At 35.1% G+C, this 23,096-nt stretch overlaps 3 protein-coding genes across 9 annotated transcripts; 2 read left to right on the forward strand and 1 right to left on the reverse strand.

The window, feature by feature from the left end:
• Window positions 1-2,338: 2,338 nt before the first annotated feature.
• Window positions 2,339-12,592, forward strand: LOC118038264 (myosin-9). 3 transcript variants are annotated; one of them, XM_035044575.2, is made up of 36 exons: window positions 2,339-2,461; window positions 2,621-2,766; window positions 2,840-2,996; window positions 3,109-3,167; window positions 3,381-3,540; window positions 3,641-3,790; window positions 3,868-4,004; window positions 4,099-4,245; window positions 4,326-4,427; window positions 4,540-4,597; window positions 4,680-4,781; window positions 4,969-5,006; window positions 5,204-5,330; window positions 5,417-5,587; window positions 5,757-5,888; window positions 6,095-6,204; window positions 6,347-6,407; window positions 6,614-6,791; window positions 6,961-7,166; window positions 7,266-7,385; window positions 7,940-8,038; window positions 8,295-8,516; window positions 8,820-8,959; window positions 9,117-9,243; window positions 9,314-9,358; window positions 9,462-9,716; window positions 9,818-9,973; window positions 10,064-10,261; window positions 10,355-10,495; window positions 10,743-10,813; window positions 10,894-10,993; window positions 11,074-11,130; window positions 11,249-11,305; window positions 11,405-11,485; window positions 11,617-11,699; window positions 11,995-12,592. In XM_035044575.2, the coding sequence occupies exons 1-36, from the start codon at window positions 2,354-2,356 to the stop codon at window positions 12,116-12,118; spliced, it is 4,425 nt and encodes a 1,474-aa protein (XP_034900466.1). In that variant the 5' UTR covers window positions 2,339-2,353; the 3' UTR covers window positions 12,119-12,592. The 3 variants fall into 3 exon arrangements, with proteins under 3 accessions (XP_034900466.1, XP_034900467.1, XP_034900468.1); XM_035044576.2 differs by having other exon boundaries at window positions 9,117-9,228; XM_035044577.2 differs by lacking the exon at window positions 9,314-9,358 and having other exon boundaries at window positions 9,471-9,716.
• Window positions 12,593-13,460: 868 nt separating this feature from the next.
• Window positions 13,461-15,717, reverse strand: LOC118038260 (F-box protein At5g03970). Of its 4 annotated transcripts, none has more exons than XM_035044568.2 (3): window positions 15,619-15,713; window positions 15,317-15,361; window positions 13,461-14,953 (listed from the first exon to the last, which is right to left on the reverse strand). In XM_035044568.2, the coding sequence occupies exon 3, from the start codon at window positions 14,928-14,930 to the stop codon at window positions 13,689-13,691; it is 1,242 nt and encodes a 413-aa protein (XP_034900459.1). In that variant the 5' UTR covers window positions 14,931-14,953; window positions 15,317-15,361; window positions 15,619-15,713; the 3' UTR covers window positions 13,461-13,688. The 4 variants fall into 4 exon arrangements, with proteins under 4 accessions (XP_034900459.1, XP_034900460.1, XP_034900462.1 ...); XM_035044569.2 differs by having other exon boundaries at window positions 13,461-14,956; XM_035044571.2 differs by lacking the exon at window positions 15,317-15,361 and having other exon boundaries at window positions 13,461-14,956; window positions 15,619-15,717.
• Window positions 15,718-16,648: 931 nt separating this feature from the next.
• LOC118038268 (uncharacterized) lies at window positions 16,649-22,482 on the forward strand. 2 transcript variants are annotated; one of them, XM_035044580.2, is made up of 10 exons: window positions 16,649-17,051; window positions 17,528-17,569; window positions 17,674-17,818; window positions 18,832-19,061; window positions 19,379-19,436; window positions 20,173-20,250; window positions 20,388-20,476; window positions 20,948-21,029; window positions 21,693-21,884; window positions 22,006-22,482. In XM_035044580.2, exons 1-10 carry the CDS (start codon window positions 16,888-16,890, stop codon window positions 22,144-22,146), a joined length of 1,221 nt encoding a protein of 406 aa, XP_034900471.1. In that variant the 5' UTR covers window positions 16,649-16,887; the 3' UTR covers window positions 22,147-22,482. The 2 variants fall into 2 exon arrangements, with proteins under 2 accessions (XP_034900471.1, XP_073262624.1); XM_073406523.1 differs by having other exon boundaries at window positions 16,979-17,051; window positions 17,657-17,818.
• Window positions 22,483-23,096: the final 614 nt, after the last annotated feature.

Here is a 23,096-nt window from a genome sequence, read left to right on the forward strand (position 1 = left end):
GTCGGAGAAGGAGAGGGTAATGAGCCTTTGAAGTTTATTTTTGTTTCTTCGAGAGCTTCAGTCTCCTTTTCCTTCCTAACTAATTGATCGATCAAAGACTTGCTACTTAATTTAGAAGAACATTAGGTTTAAGATACAAAAGCCAAGAAGACTTATTTCTTGCTAGGTTTTATCATGGATTTGAAAGGAAAAAAAAACATATACACACACACACACACACACACACAAAGCATTGGGAAAGAAAAAGATGGAGAAATAGTATTATAAGAATATTTTATATATAGCCAAGAAAACTTGTTTCTTGCTAGGTTATATATATATATATAAAAGGATTAGGAAAGAAAAAAAATGGAGAAATAGTATTAGAAGAATAATTTTATATATTAAATCAATTATAATGATAAATATATAATATTTCAGGAATTTTTTTGTTAACCAAGTTTAGGTCCCAAATTCGGTATATAAAATATTATCAACTATATTAATAATAATATATAAAATATATTCTCTTTTTTAATGTGTTATCAAATGATAATGTTTTAGATGATGGGTGAATTAAAATCCAACGGCCATGAAGAAGAGATGAAGCATGATCCAATAGGATGAATGGATGGAGGCATTTTAGAGAAGACTTGGTTAGTAGCCACGAATTGGCGCGAAACCAAAGGGAACCAAACCGAACTCAAAGGTCCTCTTGAAGACTGTCTCATCGTCTCATACTCATTCACTATCTTTCGTCCACTAAAAACAGAAACTCTCTTCACTCTCCTTTCTTTCTTCCTTCCGTCCTCTTCTAAACAAAGATTTAAACCAAAATTTTCAGTTTCTTTTTGGTCCAAACTTGATTTATTTCCTTTAAAAGTCCTTTTTTTTTTTTTTTTAGTTTTTTCCCGTATTTGGAATTGGGGTGTAAAAAAGAAGAAAAAGAATTGAACTTGATCTAGTTTTTGTGATATTGTGAGTCCAATCCATGTTTGTGCCTAAAAGGGTCTTCAATGGAGGTGCCAACATGGTCATTGCTTTGATCTATATATATAGATTTGGTATGATCAACGAGGTGAAGGTAGAATTTTGAGCCAAGAAAGTCGAATGGTTGGATCTTTACATTTTATGAAGATGGAGCTTGCTTAGTCCAAACTTGAATTTAGATTTCTTCAAGATGGTAAGTGGATCGATTTCTTTCTATTATTGCATTTGTTGTTTTACGTGTGACAAGTCTTTGTATGAATCCTTTTTATATATGAAGGAAGAGTAAATGATACGTTCTCATAGTATTGTCGTCTTGATCTAGCAACAATGTGGCTGCATTGAAGCAGCTTTCATGGGGCTGGAAAATTCATTTATCTTTAATTGTTAATGTGGAGATCACAAATGGTTTAAGCTTGGATAATAGTAACTAGAGTGGGATCTTTCATGAAGAACAGAACAAGAATGCTAGGAGAAAGCATGATAGAGGGTTATATAAAATATTTTTTGTAATAAGAGCTTACATTATTAAGTTAAATTATTTTTTTAATATAAAATTGAAGTTTTATTGATAAAATGATAACAGTATATTGTTGAAGTGTTAAAAAAACTGAATATTTACATCAAAATTATTAGAAAATATTAAAAAAAAACCATTAATTTTATGCTTTTTCAAGTTAAATATATTTTTAAAATGCAGTTCCAAACGTAAAAACATGTTTGTTTATTTGATTTCTTTGCATGTAGTTAAGGGTGTGACACCAACTATGTAAATATATTATGAAAGTAACATTACATTCTAGCCAAATATTCACATCTTGCACCTTATATGTTTATGCTTTGAATACTCAGGGAAGTAAGGAGAATATAATTGTAGGTTCTCATGTTTGGGTTGAAGACCATGAGTTCGCTTGGCTTGATGGGAAGGTATCAAAGATTACTGGACAGGATGCTGAGATCGAAGCTTCAAATGGGAAGAAGGTGCATCAAATGCCTTAAGTTGTTTCTTTTTTGCTCACTTTCTTTTTGTAGCATATCAGTTCATGTAGTTAATGGTTCTGAAGTAATAAATTTTACTTACATTTTGATTCTTTGTTCCTCTGTAATCATGTTATGGTTTGCATTCGAGGGACTAGTTCTACATGTTCTGAAATTCAGAAAAATTCTTGTTCTTAGCATCTTTTGTCCTACTAAACTGGCCATGCATGTCTCCATTGCAAAAACAAGTGATTAAAACTAATCTTGCAGTTATATTTATGATTTAGTCCTAAAAATCTTCATATCTCATTTTAATATTTGAGTTTTTCTAGCTTCCTGACACTGTCGATCTTTCCTGTTTTGCTAACAAAAGGTCACGGCAAAATTATCGAAAATATATCCGAAAGATATGGAAGCTCCTGCTGGTGGAGTTGATGACATGACAAAGCTTTCTTACTTGCACGAGCCTGGAGTTCTGGAGAATCTGAAAACAAGATATGAGTTGAATGAAATCTATGTAAATCTTCCTTCCCCTTCATGCTAATAATACATCCAACATTGCTCTAAATTAAAAATATATATATATATATATATATATATATATATATATTTTTTTTTTTTTATTTCCGATTCAGTGATCTGTGTAACAATATAAACCTCTGCCTTTCAATCTCAGACGTATACTGGAAATATTCTTATTGCCATCAATCCATTTCAAAGACTGCCCCATCTCTATGATGGTCACATGATGCAACAATACAAGGGAGCACCATTTGGAGAGTTAAGTCCTCACGTTTTTGCGGTTGCTGATGTTTCATACAGGTAATTCCTACTCCCATTTGTCATTTTCTTTATAAATGAAAGCATAATCAATGAAATGCTTTGTTAAATTTAGGGCAATGGTCATTGAAGGGAAGAGCAATTCTATTTTGGTCAGTGGTGAAAGTGGTGCGGGTAAAACCGAGACCACGAAAATGCTTATGAGGTACCTTGCATTTTTAGGCGGACGAGCTGCCACAGAAGGACGAACAGTTGAACAACAAGTTCTTGAAGTATGTTTGAACATTCATCTTTCGCTCTAACCTTTAGAGTTTCTGCTAGAGTATTCCTTTCATTTCACACAGGCATCTGATTAGACTTTTCTGTTATCTGATCTGATTTCAGTCAAATCCAGTCCTTGAAGCTTTCGGGAATGCTAAAACTGTTAGAAATAACAATTCCAGGTGAGATAATTCACTGTGACATGAATTGAGTATCAGCAAAAATTGCTACATGCATGCTTTAGCATCAAATCTTCCACAACAATGAAGGGCTAATTTTTTCCCGACATGAACCATTCCTCCAATAATTTTATCGACAATGTCATCAAGAAGTTTCAAAACTATATTCATTGGTGTTTTTGCATTGATGTGTTCCTAAAATTAATACTGGTGCAGCCGTTTTGGTAAATTTGTTGAGATCCAGTTTGACAAGCACGGAAGAATTTCTGGAGCTGCCATCAGAACTTACCTTCTAGAGAGATCCCGTGTTTGCCAAGTTTCCAATCCTGAGCGCAACTACCATTGTTTTTACCTTCTTTGTGCCGCACCACAGGAGGTAACTTTCTGGTGAAATGAGAGCTCCAACTGTGATTTTATAGCTAATGGCGCGTGTTTATCAAGCCAGTTTGATTCAAGTTCTAGCTTACTGTTAACAGGAAGTAGAGAGGTATAAGTTGGGGAGCCCAAAATCATTCCACTATCTTAACCAGTCAACTTGCTTTGAACTGGTTGGTGTAAGCGATGCTCATGACTACCTTGCCACAAGAAGAGCTATGGATATTGTCGGAATAAGTGCAAGGGAGCAGGTATAGCTTTTGAAAGTAATATGTTTTTGACTGCTGCCAGTCGGTCCGGCATCTTACTCTCTTTCCCTCTCTCCCAGGAAGCGATTTTCAGAGTTGTTGCTGCAGTCCTTCATATTGGAAATATTGATTTTGCTAAGGGAAAGGAAGTTGATTCATCGGTACCTAAAGATGATCAAGCTAAATTCCATCTCAAAACAACTGCGGAGCTGCTAATGTACAACATCTAATTTTCATACATAAGCATGGATGGGATCTGATGTGTTTGCTTTCATGTCAGATGTTATTGCCACATTTTTTGTTTATTTCAGGTGTGATCCTGTTGCCTTGGAAGATGCATTGTGCAAGCGTGTCATGATCACTCCCGAGGAGGTTATCAAGCGAAGTCTTGATCCTCAAAGTGCAGTGATTAGCAGGGATGGTTTAGCCAAGACGATTTATTCTCGTTTATTTGACTGGTAAGACATTAATGTCTTCAATTGATGTCCTTTGTAACTTAAGGAGTCTTACGATGTTAACTTTGTTGGGTCATGTGCAGGATAGTGGATAAGATTAATAACTCCATTGGACAAGATCCTAATTCAAAATCTCTGATTGGAGTCCTCGACATCTACGGTTTTGAAAGCTTCAAGACAAATAGGCAAGAACCGATGAAAGCTAGATGCATATAATTGAATGGATGGTGTTATACTTCCATAGACAGGAACTACTCGGACAGTTCTTGTAACAATTTTACAATCCTTTCTTTGCAGCTTTGAGCAGTTCTGTATTAATTACACAAACGAGAAGTTGCAGCAGCATTTCAACCAGGTAATCCTGCAGACGATGTTGACCATTTAGCTAGAGTCATTTTCAACTATTTAACTAAAGAAGGTTTGGTAATGAATCACAGCACGTCTTCAAAATGGAACAAGAGGAATACACAAAAGAGCAGATTGATTGGAGCTACATTGAGTTTGTCGATAATCAAGATGTCTTGGATCTTATTGAAAAGGTTTTTCCCCCATGATTCACATTTTCTCTTTTCTTCTTTACCTAGATCGTTGACAAAGGACTGTGATGGGGCATGCACGTGCAAGTTTTGAGCATTCTTCAAACTATTTTTAAAATTGTTTTTGTCACATTTTGCACACCATTGCTCCTATCATTTACCTGTCTATTTTTTTCTTGGGATCCTGCAGAAACCTGGTGGGATAGTAGCTCTCCTTGATGAAGCTTGGTATGTTACTTTAATCCATTCTTTCCAGGATAATTTGCATCAAAATGCGAAGAGTTCTGGCTGTAATTCCCACTTAAAATAATTTAGAAATTAATTTCCACGTATCTCTTGTCAGCTGCATGTCGTTTCTTTCTTTAATCTTCTTGTCGAAGATCAAATTGGTTTCTCAATTCTTGTTAACAATGTCTTCTTATCAGCATGTTTCCCAAGTCGACACATGAAACATTTTCAAACAAGCTTTATCAAACATATAAAGTTCACAAGCGCTTTATCAAGCCAAAATTGTCTCGTACGGATTTCACCATTGCTCATTATGCTGGAGAGGTAAGCTCTATCAATAAAAAATGAGTAGTATATACTTGCATGATTTGAACTGTGGCTACTTTAAGATTATTTTATTGTATTTTCAGGTCCAGTATCAATCCGACCACTTTTTGGACAAGAACAAAGACTATGTAGTTCCCGAACATCAAGATTTGTTGGGTGTTTCCAAATGTCCTTTTGTAGCAGGTCTTTTCCCTCCACTTCCAGTAGAGACAAGCAAATCTTCAAAGTTTTCTTCGATTGGTTCTCGTTTTAAGGTAATTTTCCTATGTTATCTAGATGACAAAGGCAATTGCTTTTTTTCTTACATAAACACCAGTTGATCTGATAGTCTATATGTACCCCCATGTCTTTTTTCAGAAATATTGTATGCTTTCATGTAGTTCAGGAATTGAGAACTGACATTCTGTATTCAAAATGATGCAGCTACAACTTCAACAACTAATGGAAACATTAAATTCTACTGAACCTTACTACATAAGATGTGTTAAGCCAAACAATCAGCTAAAACCTGCCATATTTGAGAATATCAATATCATGCAGCAATTGCGTTGTGGTGTAAGTACAAGCTAACATTGCTTCATAGCTTCATAGTATAGCTTGTTTTCTCAAAATGTTTCTGTTTCTCTAGGTCTTTTGCAAAAATTGGATACAAATTATCCGATTCCCTTTTCAATCTGACATTTATTTAGTTTCGAGGTGGTTTTCACACAAATTCTTGCTTGTTTTATTTGTTAATTTATTACTAATGATTGTTCATGTAGGGTGTTTTAGAAGCAATCCGAATTAGTATGGCTGGATACCCTACTCGTCGCCCTTTCTTTGAATTCGTAAATCGATTTGGACTTCTTTTCCCCGAGGCTTTGGCAGGAAGGTAAGTGATCTGTTCTAGGATAAAATGCTGCTTAAGTTGATGATATTTGAGACTTCTTTCATTGTAAAGTTGTGGCCAATTCTAAATAATTCATTGATGATATGTGGATTTAATATATATATATATAATTTATTGTGAGCAGCTATGACGAAAAGGTTGCTTGCAAAAAGATTTTGGAAAAGAAGGGACTTCAAGGGTTCCAGGTAATTCTGAGCAGATAATGTAGGAGATCATTATGAGAGTGTTTTTCTGATGTGAAAGCAACACGAATGACGTGTAACACATGATTCACAGTAGATGTCTATGTTACAAATTAAGGAAAATCATTCTTCCAGTCACATGCATCTTTCAAAATAATTGAAGCCCTTGGTCAGAACTGTTATTCAATTTGCCCTGGTTTGGCTTGCAGATAGGTAAAACAAAGGTATTTTTGAGAGCTGGTCAGATGGCTGAATTGGATGCAAGAAGAGCTGAGGTACTCAACAATGCAGCAAAAACCATCCAGGGGTGTGTACAGACGCACTATGCTCGTAAAAGGTTTATTGCATTGCGGAAGGCTACTGTATTGGTGCAATCACTATGGAGAGGTGATTCATTAGAAAATCTAATAGCTGAACCTGGTTTAGAAATGCATTTTTTTGTCTTAGATATTTCAATCAACTTTTTTCTTAATTCCATGTGTACTTTTTGTTTCCTGTTCTACGACAAACATTTTTTGCCTTGACTTATTTTACATGAATTTGTATGATTTTGTAGGAAGACTGGCTTGCAAAATTTTTGACAGAATGAGGAGGGAGGCAGCTGCTATAAAAATTCAGAAGCATACACGTAAATATGCAGCTAGAACAGCCTACAAGAAACTTCATGTATCTGCACTTGTCGTTCAAACAGGTTTAAGAGCTATGATTGCTCGCAAGGAATTCAGATTTAGGAAACGAACTAAAGCTGCAACCATTATTCAGGTTATCCCCCTTGAAAACACATAACTTATTCATTAATTCTCTACTTTCTGGTGTTCAAGCAGTCAAATATATCACTCTTTACTTGGATGAGCAATGCAGGCCCGGTGGCGCTGTCATAAAGCTGGTTCCTACTATAAGAGGCTAAAGAGAAGTGCAGTTGTCACACAAACAGGATGGAGGTGTAGAGTTGCTAGAAGAGAGCTAAGGTTGCTCAAAATGGTCAGTATTGTTCAATATTTTATCTGTATGGCTTTAAAAGGTTTATCTATTCCATATGTAATTTTCAACTTCATGTTTGCAACCTATTGATCTAAGGGAATAACATAATTTAACGAATATAATTTCGCAAACGCTTATATCAACTGTACTTCATTAGATAATCTTAGCATATTGGTTAACAAATGATTAGCAATTAAATGAAATTAAACCGAGTTCTTCAAGATTTAGAGATGGTAGTGCTAATGAACAGCCAAAAGTTTCCGTCAAGTGTTTGTTGTAAGCCAGAAACACGGTGTTTGTGCTATATTGGCTTTTTTCAATAATAGAAACAGAGGATATTTCGATAAGAATTAACATGATTAATAGGCCACCCTTGAAACCTTACAGTCTTTCATAGTCATTACACAGCCAGCAACTACAATCACAGCATATATTGGATACGGATAGTATGTCTTGCACAGCATTTCTTTCCTCCTAAATGCTTGAGAACTGTATCACTTTTTACCTGTGGTTTTTAAATAGGATTATTGACATACATCTCCAATTTCTCGCAGGCTGCAAGAGACACAGGCGCACTAAGAGAAGCCAAAGACAAGCTTGAAAAACATGTCGAGGAACTCACATGGCGTTTACAGCTCGAAAAACGTTTAAGGGTAACATGTTCTGCAGAATGATATTTTCCAAAGAGAATGTTCTTGGTTATGTGTAAATTTACAATACATTGCGAAAAGCATTGTGCTAACACAACATCCAGTAGGATAGTACAATTTTGAGTCTAAATGGAAAATTATTTGACTTCAACATCCTTCAATTATTACCTGATCATTTATGACGAGAAGAAATTGTTGCTTTTAACTGTGGATTTTGATGATTATCTGCTCATGCCAAGGCTTGAAATCATTGATGCAGACCGATTTGGAAGAAGCAAGAGCGCAAGAGGCAGTGAAATTCCAGAATTCATTGGAAGAGATGAAAATTAAAATAGAAGAAGCTAATGCTTTGATAGTCAAGGAGAGGGAGGCTGCGAAGAATGCTATTAATGAGGCACCTCCTGTAATTAAAGAAACTCAAGTACTCGTTGAAGATACTAAGAAAATTGATTCTCTAACAGAAGAAGTAGAACATCTAAAGGTAAGAAGTTTTGATCTTGTAATGAAATAAATACCATTTTTTTGGTAGAATCAAACCCGCGATATCAAGTAGTCATTTCATTTCCAAATGAAAAAAGCATGTTCGGAAAATAATGCATCAGTTAGCGAAATCCCTTTCCACAATATGGATTCAGTAGAATGAATGTATGCATGTCTATCATTCATCTAGTAGAAAAAACACTTTTGAGTTTGCACAGGTTTTTGGTTTATTGTACGTACACCACTAGCTGCAAAATTTGCTATTTCGTTTAGTCAATCTTGTCACTGGTCTCATGCGCTGCAGGTCACGTTAGATTCTGAGAAACAAAGAGCTGATGATACTCAAAAGAAATACAGTGAAGTACAAGAGATTAGCGAAGAAAGACGGGTGAAATTGGAAGAGACAGAGAAAAAGGTTCAACAACTTCAGGAATCCTTGCAAAGGTAGGACGTCAAGAATAGTTTCTCTTGACTGCTTTATTTTAATATTGTAGAAACCACTTGCATGCCGAAAACTATAATTCTCCTGCACTGCAAACTTTCGAGGTTCTAATTATTATCTGTCCCATGGAAAATATTAATCTGTACCTTTTATTATCAGGCTGGAAGAGAAACTTGCCAATTTAGAGTCAGAGGATAAAGTCCTACGGCAACAGGCTCTGTCCATGGCACCCAACAAGTTCCTCTCAGGACGCTCCAGATCAGTAATGCAGGTACTTGCTTATAGTGTCATATTAGACTTTGAATTTTGTGTTACAGAACGAGTTAGAGCTTTTTTCATTTTCTGATATTTGGCAGAGGGTTGAAAATCATATTCCAGTTGATGCTGCAAGAACAAGTTTGGTAAGCATTGATCACATAATAATCCATCTTCAGTTTTTTGAGTTCCTGTAATGTTCTTTCTTGACTCTTTTTCTGTTGCTGTTCACCTGATCAAATGGATTAGGATCTGCAGAGCCCTTCAATGAACCACAGGGAGCACTCTGAAGTAGATGATAAACCACAGAAGTCATTAAATGAGAAACAACAGGAGAACCAGGAGTTGCTCATTCGTTGCGTCGCACAACACCTAGGCTTTGCAGGGAATAGACCTATAGCTGCTTGTATCATATACAAGTGCCTTTTGCAGTGGAGATCATTTGAAGTTGAACGAACTAGTGTGTTTGATCGGATCATCCAGACCACAGGCCATGCTATTGAGGTTTGAAATGCCAAATCTTAGGCATTAAAGTTTTTATTTATTACCATTCTTTTCCACCATAAGTCACCCCTTTTCACAAGTTATTTTAATTTGAACATCAGACCCAGGATAACAATGATAGCTTGGCCTATTGGTTATCCAATGCCTCAACACTTCTCTTACTGCTTCAACGTACATTGAAAGCAAGTGGTGCAGCAGGAATGGCTCCACAGCGTCGACGATCATCATCAGCTACTATATTTGGAAGAATGACACAGGTATGCACAATTCTGATGGAAATCACCAAAAGCCATCTGGAAAATTTATTTTCTTTACTAAATTCAGGTGTCTATGTTATGTTCCTTTAGAGTTTCCGTGGAGCTCCACAAGGAGTCAATCTATCCTTGATCAATAATGGTGGAGTGGACACTTTGCGGCAAGTTGAAGCCAAGTACCCCGCTTTGCTTTTCAAGCAGCAGCTTACAGCATATGTAGAGAAAATTTATGGAATGATTCGGGATAATCTGAAGAAAGAAATATCTCCTTTGCTTGGATTATGCATCCAGGTATATTTTCTATGCAACTATGCTTCCACGAACATGTTTAAATTATTTTTTGTAAATTTTTAGATAGCATTTGTTTGAACACAATTTACATAGGCACCAAGAACATCCAGAGCAAGCTTAGTGAAGGGGGCACGCTCAGTAGCCAACACTGCAGCCCAGCAAGCCCTGATTGCTCACTGGCAAGGGATTGTGAAGAACCTTGGAAACTTCTTAAGCACTTTGAAATCTAATCATGTAAGAGACCTCCCTTTTTCTGTGCTTTGTTATCAGAGTGTCCCTACTTTCTGCATCGCTCATATAGTATGGATCAGCTGTCAATAGCCATCTCCGCCTATCTGTGAAGGTAGAGATGACAGGAAGATGACCTCTGAGGGAACATTGGAATATAGTAGTGATCGGCTGTCAATTTTTTTAATAGATTTTCAGAACTTTATAACATCATGTGAAATGTAAATTAATTTTCCTATGATTCTTTTTCCAGGTACCCCCATTTTTAGTTCGTAAGGTGTTCACACAGATATTTTCCTTCATCAATGTTCAACTATTCAACAGGTATTCAGTCTATGCTCCCATTTTCGTTTGTCTTCTACTGTGGCCATAATTTTGGTTATTTATGAACCTTTTTTTGGCAGCCTTCTATTAAGAAGAGAATGCTGTTCATTTAGCAATGGTGAATACGTTAAAGCTGGGTTGGCCGAATTGGAGCACTGGTGTTACAACGCAACAGATGAGGTACCTGGGATTAATTTGCTCACATTCTGTGATCTAAACCTATAAGAAACATTAACAAAAACGAAAATATATAAACGCAGTATGCAGGTTCATCCTGGGATGAGCTCAAGCATATTAGACAGGCTATCGGGTTTCTGGTATCTTTTTGTTCTTTATTAATTTACCAGTTCTTCCACTAGATCACAATTACACGTCAAGATAATGAATAAGAAAAGCAAACGACATGTTCCATTTGATCATCCTTTTCTGATGTAGGTTATTCATCAGAAGCCGAAGAAAACTTTGGATGAGATAAGCCATGACCTGTGCCCGGTGAGTGATGAATTCTTTATCTAAGAGTGCCTAGATATACTCTTTTCTTATGTTGTCATCTTCACTATATGCCATAACCAAATTAAACTCCATATACAGGTTCTAAGTATCCAGCAGCTGTACCGTATCAGTACCATGTACTGGGATGACAAGTACGGCACACACAGTGTGTCCACCGATGTAAGTTCTTGTCGATGCTATACTACACTAGGTTAGATGTCACCTGGGAACATTAGTAACCATTGCCGTATTCCGTTTGAGGAAAGACTGATCCAGCTGAGTTTTCCCATGTGTATGCTTTTGTGCTGCAGGTTATATCGAATATGAGGGTGTTGATGACGGAAGATTCGAATAATGCAGTTAGTAGTTCTTTCCTGCTTGATGATGATTCAAGGTCAGCAAACAATATTAGCTTCTCCTTTACCTTGCATCATTGACCCTTTTTTTCTTTTATTAAGTTGAACTTGTGATGCACATTTTCTGATACCCAACTAGAATTCTTAGCTGCAAACTTTCACCAAGAAACGAGTGCTCTCCACTTGCATTGAAATCAGCTAAAAATCTTATTAATGGACAGAAGCTTATGAATGTTTCTTTGGCAAAAGAAGAGGCATCTCCTCAACCAGCTTTGCATGTAACCTGACCTCGAGGCTGTCGCTGACCTATTACAAAAATTTTCATGTTTGCAGCATTCCATTTTCAGTTGATGACTTATCAAAGTCCATGGAACAAATTGACATTGCTGACATTGAACCACCGCCTCTGATTCGCGAGAACTCAGGCTTTAGTTTCTTGCTGCCGCGCATCGAATAATCATCATCACACAGCGGAGATGGATTGATTTCTATTCGTTGGTCTCTCATTACTGAAAGATGTAAATTCAACCCTCAAGCTCCTCAACTGTAGATGGTCTCCTGGGAGGTTATTCATTTTCAGAGATTTTGCCTTACACTAGACATTACGACAATTCCTTTGAAATTCTTTTCTATAGGTAGTCCATTGCTACAAGAAGGGATGCCATTGCTCCCATATCAATGTAGTGACATTTCTTCATTTTGTTGTCCAACTAGCTGACATTTTTTAAGGGAGAAAAAATAATGCTTGTGAAAGAAGATTAGGATTTGAAGAATTTGCGATAGGGATGCGATATTAGGATTTTCCAGCAAAAGGAGTACCTAATTATTCTGGTAAAAACACCGGGACTGAGTGACAATTTACTCTTTTTTCTCTATATAATTCTGTAATCAATCCAGTCCTGGTAAAATTGTGATGGTGCGGCTTAAGGATTAGTGTTCATATGAAAATACAGCACTTAACTTATTATTCTTGTTGGTAATCATTGAAGTTACTCTCTGACTCTCGTTTAATGGATCGTACATTGGTGGTAGATAATGCTAATCCTCAACTGTGGTTCAGGGTTAGCGTCACCTTTGCTGCTGCTGATGTAGGATCGCGCAGCTATTCTGTTCAAGTTATTAAATTCAAGACGTGCTGATCCTCGTTCGCCTTAAAGTGCGTTTGCAGGGATTGAATGATGATATTATGATATTATAAAAACTAGGTTTTTTTAAAAAATTTCCATTTAAAAAACATACCAAACCCATTTAAATTTTTTCATCAATTTTTTTTTTAATTTTTATTTTTATTTTTATTTTTATATTCAGATCTGGATTATTGATTTTAATTAATTTTAACCAAAAATGATGAAAAATGGGATTGAATGATGACAAATATATATATATATATATATATATATATATATATATTTTAGAGAAAGATGGTATAAATAAAAAAAAATTGTATAAATATATTTTTATCCAATTTTCTATTATATTAAAAAGAAGGGGCAAAGAGGTTCTGCTTGTGTGAGCCTCCTTGCATGGAATCAAGCCACATTCTGAGGATCAACTGTTTGGTTATTTTTCATTAGCCTTCCTCTTCCCCTCATTAATGGAAAATTTCCAAATAAAAAAAAAATGATAAGCTTTTCGTTGATCAAAGAAATAGGAAATCATATGAGATCCATCAGGCAGAGTTAGAGCCGGGCACAAGCAAGCCACAAGCCACATTTCTTGACATCCGAAGCACCAATTTTTCACTAAGCAATGCTTGGGGAAACACTACATCAAACAACAGTATAGCTAATTGCTAAGCATTGAAAAGGAAATAGAACCACAGCTACCAGTGTGGTAAGATAGATGCTCATAACATCCACAGAAACAGTCACAGGCACACATAGAAGTACGATAGCAAAAGAAAACCCTCAAGTCTGCACTACCTATGCAATCATTAGTTAAATACATGCAGCTGCTAAATAGACAAAACTGCCTCTAGGTATTACATATACCATATTTACAAACTACTTTGTCAAAGAAGTACCTGATCATGTCATGCTCTTTCCAGGGAGGCATAAGGAAGAATGAGGCCAATCCGGCCGAAAGTACGGTGCCACTCTGCTGAAATCCCATGAAATGGAAGAGCCACGACCATTATAAAGAACAGCTTCAACCTTCTGGTTCACAAGGTGCAAGAGAAATATGTCTGGACCAGATCTGATGCAGACTGATTTGGAGTTTCTGTGAAGAAATGACAATATCTGAGTTTCTTTGTCTCGCAAGCAAGATTTTGTCATGAATGTGGGATTCTTCTTCCACATTGTTTTGAAGTTCAATCTATATCTCAAGTTCCAGCCTTTGTTTGGATATCCATCATCTGAGGGAGTCGCTGCATGGCCAGCTTCTTCCTTTTCAAGAACCCATATCTCTAACCCTGACTTACAGCTCCAACCATACTGCAACCGCCCGTCAAAGGACTCCCCCAGAACACGCTCCTCAAAATCAATTGAGCCAGGTAGTTTAATCGAAGATAAGCGCCTCTCACCATTATGAGGATCATAGATTGCTAAGTTTCTCTGTGCTGCATACCAGTGAACAACACCTTTCACCACAGTGGCTACTGACCAAGGACATAGTGACAAAGATGGAACACAGGTCAATGTGGAAAAATTCCATGTACTAGTCTTGGAATTGAAAGTCTCAATGGGGACAGTTTTCATTTCTTCATCAAGACTGAAATCACATTTTGCACGAATGACCTTGTAGCACATATCGACACTAGGATGGTCCTCGGCAAGGAATGCCATGCACAAGTCTTCAAAGTATACCCGAGGCTTAGGAATTTTGTAGTGTTGTTTGGTAATGGGATTCCAAACAAAATATCTCTTCGGGTGGCGACCGCAAAGAAGAAGGCCATTGGAAGAGTCAATGAAGTAGCCAAACTGCTTGAGGGTCTTAGAGAACTTCAAGTCATCACCCTCTTTACAAGTTGACAATAATGGCATAGCAGGTTCTGTTCGTGGTCTGCGCACACCATTTTGACCTCTCCCAAGGTACAAATTATTGCACACAAAGAAGCCCAACATGCGAAAAGCCAGTGGCCATCGTCTCAGATAATGTTGACAAAAAACAGAGCTGCAGATAACATGAAGCCACATCTTCGATACTATGATTAAACTAAAAACAGTTTCTGGTGGCACCCGAAGGAGGATCTCGCATAGGATGTCATCAGAGCTCAATGCAGCATTTACACCATCAATACCACTCCTCATCTTCTTTTTCTTCTTCATATGATCACAAGAAGAAGAATATCCTGCTAAAAGGGCATGTAAAAACTACATCATCCAATAAGCTTATTCAATCACTCAATCAAGGAGAAAGCTAACAAGAACCTCATTTATGAATTAATGCTAACGAATAGCTTATAAACACACAAAAAAAAAAAAATCTTTGAAGGGCTTTACCCTTTTGGCCGAACTTTAATTCTAGCTTTTGAAATCACTGACTAAGTAAAGCAAAATGAGTAAATGATCCAAATACAAAACTTTAAAAAAAAATCAAGAAACCCTCAAAAACAAAATGGGTTTCAAAGAGGATTCATGACCAATAAATATCTCATTGATACAGACTAATAAGGGAAAAACTTCATAGAAAAATCAATCTACATCAGAATTACCTGAAAAGGAAAAAGCTTTATGCAAAAAAATCAAACTGCAAAAACCTGCTCAAAACAGAAATCACATAACCCAATAAGCTAATATATTAAAAGAGAAGAAGTAAAAATCAATAAATAAAGACCCCGTCTAAGCCATCAAGCTCATCTTGTCAAAAAAAGGTTTATTTTAAAAATAAAATAATGTTTGGTGGCTGAGAAAATGAAGTGAAAAAATGAATCTTTATCATTAACCAGAAACAAAGTGACAGACCCATATACACAGAACACACAAGCGCATGCGAATGGTAGAGAGAAAGAAGAACCTGTATCATGCGGTGAGGGAGAAGCAGAGAGACAGAGAGAGTGGGAATTGAGAAGTGTGATGGCAGAAGTCACCGCTGCAAGTTGTTTAGAATTACTTTCCAAAATGCATTTTTAAAATATTTGTTTAACAAAAAATTATTTAAATTATTTTTTATATGTTTTCATGTATTAACTTTAAAAATAATTTTAAAAAAATAAAAAATATTATTTTAATATATATTTTTTAAAAAAAATTAAATTTTTTATGTTATTTGTAACACAATTAAAAATATTTATTTTTAAAAAATAAACAAAAACAACTAGTCTTTATAATTACATACATTTTTTTCTTCAAGAACAATTTTTATTTTTTCAAAATAGATATATTTTCTTTCTTTTCTTTTCTTTCTTTTACTTTAATTGATATAATTTTAATCATCATTCCAAAAAAGAAAAAAGGTTATTCTGACTTTTTTTATAATAAAATTTTTTAAAAAAAAAATTCAACAATAACTTTTAAATTTGCAACCTTTTCATTAACCCTTGTAAATGCAAGAGACTTGCTACCAATAAACCCTAGTTATAAAACTTGTTTGTTTGGTTAAATCAATTAGGTGACCTACTAATTCGAGTAAAATTTTGATCAATGTAAATACTTAATATTTTTATCAAAATAATATTATTTAATTTTTAATAAATAAATAAAATAAAATTTTTTTAATGAATTTTTTTTAAAAAAAAAAATAGGTTTTCAATTCTAATTCATAACCATTATTTAACTCAATTTTACTATAGTATTGTATGTGTACAATTTAATATTTTTTATAAGTATTTTTTATTTAAAAATATATTAAAATATATTTTTTTTAATTTTTAACATTATAAAAAATATTAATTAAAATATTTTTTAAATAAAATACTTTTTTTAAAACGCGTGTAGAACAGTAGAAGTAAAAACCACCGCATTTCTAAACACTGAAAGAGAGGGAGAAAGAATTGAAGTAATAGAAGTGGAAAAATAAAAATAGGAGTTAGGAGTTGTTGGGCTAAGCTTGAAACTACTTCAGTACTATGGGCTGAGCTATTCGATGAATCTACGAGATCCTGCGAGCTCATCATTCTCTGCAATTTTAACGACAAGTCGTTCTGGGTATCTTATTCAAACCATTTGTTGTTTGATCTGCACAAGGCATTTCACGGTCCCTTGTGAGAGAGAGAGTAGCCTGTAGTTTAGAATCAAGAAAAAACAAATCCTTGAGAAGTTGCCAAGATTGAATTTTTGTTTGTGTATGATGATGGGGTTCAAGATTTACAGTTTGTTCAGTTTTAAAATGTCTATATTTCTGTTTTTGTTTCTTCACAGTGCAATTGCATATAGTTCTCATTCTTCTTCAGCTGACACCACTATGCATACTAACAACTGGGCTGTCTTGGTTTGCACTTCTCGTTTCTGGTAATTAAGTTTCAGCTTCATTTCTTTTCAAAGTTTTAATCCTTCTGATTTATTTGTGTTGTTGTTGGAATAGTTTAATCATATCCATGTTAGAATTTAGGTTGTTTTTAGTATAGGTAACTTGTTTATGTGCTATTTGATACACCCATGTTAGAATTTTATATGCTCTAAGTACTAGGAATTACTTACTTTGTAGTTATGATATGATACCCATGTTAGAATTTTGTGTTTTTTTATGTAAAAAAATTGCATTTTTATGTGTTATATATGGTGTCAATGATTGGTTTTGAGCTTGTGATCTAATTAGGTATATACTGATAGAGAAAATGATAGAGAACTGAGTCATTTATATATAAAGTAAGAGTTAGTTAATTTTTTCTTTTCCAGTGAAAGGCTGTTCCTTTCTATGGTTTTTGATTTTTCGTAGTTTGGAGGTATAGGTGGAATTGATTATTTTTTATCCTTCCTTCTTTCAGGTTTAATTATCGACACATGGCCAACACTTTGTCATTGTATAGGTGAGCATTCCAGTATGTTGAATTTGTTGCTTTGATCAACTCGTCATTTCTTTTTCTTGTTGTTTAGCCTTTTCTGTACTGTCTTAGTTTTTGCGTGTTTCCAGGACAGTTAAGCGATTAGGTATACCTGATGAGAGGATCATACTGATGTTGGCAGATGATATGGCTTGTAATGCTAGGAACAAGTACCCTGCACAAGTCTTCAACAATGAAAACCATAGACTTAACTTATATGGAGACAATGTGGAGGTCAGTTTCTGGTTTCCGTTTAGCTCTCCTACCCTTTTGAAAAGCATATTTACTCCTTATCAATGTTTTTGGGTCAAAAAGTTGCGAAGACAACTAGTGAATAATGGAACTCGTTTAAGAAGGGACTGTTTCTTTAGAGTTTTAAGGAAAAGTAGCTGCACTTGACCATTATTATTCATAGGTTGCACATTATTGGTTGCAACTCTGATGAATGTATTTTAGAGTCTGCTTTTACTTCATGAGCTTTCCACTCCCTCTACTATATTTTAGAAGATAAAATGATTCGCAACTTTCGTAGGTCTATTATGGCCCTTTTCAATCAGCAATCTTTTGTTATAATCTCAGACTTGAAATTAGTGTGGAGTTGTACTTGTTAAATGTTCAGAAATTTGATCAGTTCATATACTTGAAAATCGGTGCATCTTGTAAGGTCAAGGTTTGTAATTGTAACATTCAATAACTATAAAATCCATGAAGTGCTCAACTACAGCTATTTATGGCTTTCAACTTGCCATTAATTTTTAGATCTAAAGATCTGATTGACACACCAAATGAGTTGTTCATATATTTATTCTATTGTGGGTAATCAAAGAACCATCTCAATCCAAAAACTTAAGTTTTGAGTTTGTTTGATTTGATGAGAGGATTATAGTTGTTCATATATAAGCACATGTTGTGAGGCCTTAAGGTATGATTTATATTATTCTCTAACATGCCCCTTCAAATAAAAGCTTTTTGAGCTCGAAACATGCATAAATGCATCACTGCCTTGTGCTTAATTTTATCAAATAAAATGAGGATGATGAGATTCGAATTCGTGACCGTTTGGTTATCGAGGCTCTAATACCATGTCGGCATGCAAAGATATCTCATGTTGTGATGATATTCTTTAGATTCTCATTGTATTCTATATTGTAAAAGAACACCTTTTTAAATAGAAAGATAGTTGAAGGGATTTTGGAGAATGTGCTTTCCTGAGCAGACCCTGATTATATTGAGCTGCTAACACTCAGGTGGACTATCGAGGTTATGAAGTAACAGTTGAAAATTTTTTACGTGTTCTGACTGGTCGCCATGAAACTGCTGTTCCAAGATCAAAGCGACTCTTAAGTGATGAAGGAAGCCACATTCTTCTGTACATGACAGGGCATGGAGGAGATGAATTCTTAAAATTTCAGGACTCCGAAGAGCTCCAGAGTCATGATTTAGCTGATGCTGTAAAGCAAATGAAGGAGAAACGTAGGTGAGACTACTTGCTTTGTTCATTCTAACTTTGACCTTTGAAGAATGCTTGAAATCTTAGTCATCAAATCATAATGAAATACTTTGTGGGTGCTTGAATAACATCTGGTTCTGACACTTTTGTCAAGCTTTTTGATAATCGGACAGTTCAGGATGAAAATTTCACACTTTTAAATGAAGTTTCTCTGAAAAGATAAATTATCTAATAATATACAATATTTTTAAAATTAGATCATTATTTGCTACTTCCTTTACTTTTACTGTTGTGATCCCTAAAGAACCATGGGCTCATAATTGTGCTTAATGTGACAAACCTAGATTCAAGGAATTGCTGATAATGGTGGACACTTGCCAAGCTGCCACTCTATTCAATCAGGTATTTTATCTGCTTTTGATGGGAATCTTATGAATATTGTGTCAAGGCTTACCTTTATTTTGTTGCTATTCATAGTAACTTGATGTAATGTCATTTAGCAAATTTTGTTAACAATGAATTATGAACATCTAAGTCCAAAATGTTGATGTCAATATATGTAGATTAGTTGCTGCCAGTGAGAATGAGATTCTTTAACATAATTTTCATAACTTCGTTGTCGTGTTTATAAATTAAGTTGGGTCAAGTGATGAATGATATGGAAATTAATTGCAGTCCCTATCTTTGATATATCGAATGGTTCTTTGATGTATTGAATGGTTATGCAGATTGAGGACAAAAGGGGACAAGTTATTACATGCCTGAATTGTATATTGATTTGAGCACCAATTAATTTCATGTAGTTGAATTTATAGAAATATCCAAAATCTTTCTACAGTTAAAAGAAGAACATGTTCCTTCCATGAATGTCATAGTTTGACAAGAAATCATGTTTTGTTTGTGCAATTAAATTTCCAATTTCAATACATTGGTAAATTTCTCAGTTGAAGAGCAAAAAGGGAGCAAATTACACAATCATGGATTGTCTCTCAAGTACAATATTCGTTTGTTCCAAGAAATATTTTATCAGTGGATCCATAACCTTGTTATAATCCATGTCTATCGCTAATGGATGGAAGCAAATATATAAGCTAATTGATAATGATACTGATGCAAGGACATTTTCTCCCCTTTTCAGCTCCATTCACCTGGTGTTTTGGCCATTGGGAGTAGCATGAAAGGAGAGAACTCGTACTCACATCACTTGGACTCTGATGTAAGTGGCAGTTGATGGCCTTGACTGTTTTGTACTCCCTTCAGCTGTATATATTTGGTGCCATGTTATTAAAGTTCATTTATTTTCCAGATTTTAGTGTACAAAACGCTATAATGTCTTGTTGTGATGTATCACAGGTTGGTGTTTCTGTTGTGGATCGTTTTACATTCTATACACTTGCCTTTTTTGAGAGGCTAAATATGTATGACAACGCCTCATTGAGCAGGTACACTTGTAATAGGACTTCACACCATTAAAATGAACAGCTTGTAGCATGTTTCCTTTATGTTTTATGGTGTCATCACAACCTTTATATTCATAACAATTCAGTATACCTAGCCACCGCCCCCTCCTCATAACTAGTACCTGCTGGATCTCATGGGCTTGTCTATGCATGTTTTATTTACCATCAGTTTTGGCAATTCTTAATTCATAAGTCATATCTGGTCAAAGCATAACTGAACTGGTCCATGTTATTAGATGTAATCATAAAATGGATGATTTAATTCAATTGTAAAGGGAAAAGAGCCTAAAGTGGCCAAAATTTCTCTTGATCTTTTGTGGGGAGGGAGACTAGTTTTGAACTGTTTTATTTCATAAGTGCATATGGTTGCATAGAGTGCTTGTATAAATCTGTAACATCCCAATTAATATCTAATTTGGCCATGAACTGTGGACTATTTTGGTTCTTTTGCAGTCTTTTTACTTCATATGATCCAAATACATTGATGTCAACTGCATATTACCGAACAGATTTATATCGACGACATTTGGATGAGGTACTGAAGTTCTAGACATCAATTTTTTCTTATTTTGTCTTTCAGATGTTTTGTTATCACTTGCTTGTACCAATGCTAGCAATCGCTTTTCACCATCATCCTTCAATAGGTGGTAGTAACTGGCTTTCCATGAATATAGCTGTTTAGCCTATGGTTTTCTACTATTGAATGTTTGTGTTGCACTTTTGGATGTTCTATATCTTTCCATTTAGTATTTGGTGTTTCCCAAGGATTCAAATGTGCATTTTATTTTCAATTCCAATTTTTAAGAAATTTTTTTGTCCATTTATAAGAAAACTCCAGGGTTGTAAGCTGAATCTGGTTGTCATCTCCATAAGCAGATACACAGCCTGCATCTTCTCCTTACCCAAACCAAAGACCTTGGAATTCTGCTTTCAATGTTTCTCATGAATTCTTTATGTATTCGTATGGTCATCTAGAAGAATGATAATTACATTTACAGCTTAGCCTTGTAAATTCACCTTGACTTCTGTTGTATAGCAATCCTTTTTGTGAGATCGAAGCCATTACCATTAATTTTCTTTCTGAATAAAATTTCTTTTTAAGACAGAAGTGCCCTTTAATGCTTTTACCTGAATGTTATGTGCAGGCTGGGGTAAGTTCTAGCAGACTGTTTCATTCTCTCTTCTGTCTCTCTTACAGGTACCTGTAACGAACTTTTTTGGCTCAGTAATGGAAACAATACATACAGATTCTGCCTATAGAGCCGTCCCTAGGAAAATGTCCAACAGGGCTGGAATCAATATGGCTGTTGAAAAATCAGTTCAACATGATGATAGAAGAACTTTGATAGATTCCAATGTTCAGGACCCAACTAGTCATATAAAGACAAAGGTAATTACTATTGCTTCCGGGTTATCTTGAACTATATAGTTTGTTATAGAGGCAATTTATATTACTTACCATTTATAGATTTCCCATGTACAATTAAAAGTCTAAGGAACACATGCTGCAGGATCAAAATTGCCCCTTTACACGGACAATGAACACATTTTTTGACAAGGTGGAAAGAATTGAACATCCTGACTCCTTGGTGAATTACGGATTGATATTGATGCTTCCTCTTTTGATGGTTTCTGTGTGGCTATCATCGTGAACGACTGGAGTACCGTGTTCTGTTGTTGATCATCTCCATCCAGGCATTTCTTCTGCAAGTCAAAATTTCTTACTTCCCCATGCTTGATCAATTATCATGTTTTTTGTTGGAATTTTGATCCCACATGTAGTGGAGCGATCCTTTGACTTGATGGATGACTCTGCCTTTCTTTGTAACTGAATCTTTGGGAAGGGGGGCAACAGTTGACCAATGTATAGTTCGACATTAGATTAAAGAACGTTACGGGATTTTCCTAGAAATATAGGGCATTCAGTACCCTATCCGGACATCATCTTTTGACATATTTTCAGTTTTTACTGTGCACATTGTCCATGCACGTTTGAGTCTTGGTCCTTGTTAAACTACACTAGCCTAAACACAGGTGGTTTGAGTGGTCGAGCCCTATGGCTGTTGTCGTTGGCTCCAATTCTAGGGTTCAAACTCCTGCACCTACCTTTATAACAGTCCACGGGGATCCTGGTTTTTGCTTCATGGTTGGGACTGTTTGGGTGCCTTGCCTAGCATCCATCGGGTGCCGATTAGGTCTAGTGGGCATTGATATACATGAATCAATAGGCTTTTGAGACTGATGGGACGTCCAAATAATTACCTACCTTAATTGAGAAATTTATTTAGGGGTTATTTGATTTTGTATTTTAAAAATATTTTAAAAAAAATTATTTTTTTTATTTTAAATTAATATTTTTTAGTGTTTTCAGATTATTTTAATATACTAATATTAAAAATATTTTTTTAAAATTAAAAAATATTATTTTGATTTATGTTTTAGTAAAAAAATAATTACTACTACATTTCTTGAAGATGTTCAATCAAGGGGTGAGAGGAGAAATTATACATGAAACAATAGGCTCCTGAGACTTGAGACTTAATGGGACATCCAAATAATTACCTACCTTAATTGAGAAACTTATTTGGGTTTTTCTTTATTT

This window comes from Populus alba, chromosome 19 (genome assembly GCF_005239225.2).
Source record: "Populus alba chromosome 19, ASM523922v2, whole genome shotgun sequence".
NCBI lineage: Eukaryota > Viridiplantae > Streptophyta > Magnoliopsida > Malpighiales > Salicaceae > Populus > Populus alba.

Excerpts from the sequence above, each read along its gene's own strand:
- LOC118038264 (XM_035044575.2), top strand. The coding sequence starts at position 2,354 with ATGGAAGCTCCTGCTGGTGGAGTTGATGACATGACAAAGCTTTCTTAC. Across the intron at positions 6,792-6,960 it reads GGTGCAATCACTATGGAGAG|GAAGACTGGCTTGCAAAATT; the intron begins GTGATTCATTAG and ends ATGATTTTGTAG. Across the intron at positions 11,486-11,616 it reads CACACAGTGTGTCCACCGAT|GTTATATCGAATATGAGGGT; the intron begins GTAAGTTCTTGT and ends TTTGTGCTGCAG.
- LOC118038260 (XM_035044571.2), bottom strand. The coding sequence starts at position 14,930 with ATGAAGAAGAAAAAGAAGATGAGGAGTGGTATTGATGGTGTAAATGCT.
- LOC118038268 (XM_035044580.2), top strand. The coding sequence starts at position 16,888 with ATGATGATGGGGTTCAAGATTTACAGTTTGTTCAGTTTTAAAATGTCT. Across the intron at positions 19,062-19,378 it reads CAAATGAAGGAGAAACGTAG|ATTCAAGGAATTGCTGATAA; the intron begins GTGAGACTACTT and ends TGACAAACCTAG. Across the intron at positions 20,251-20,387 it reads CACATCACTTGGACTCTGAT|GTTGGTGTTTCTGTTGTGGA; the intron begins GTAAGTGGCAGT and ends GATGTATCACAG.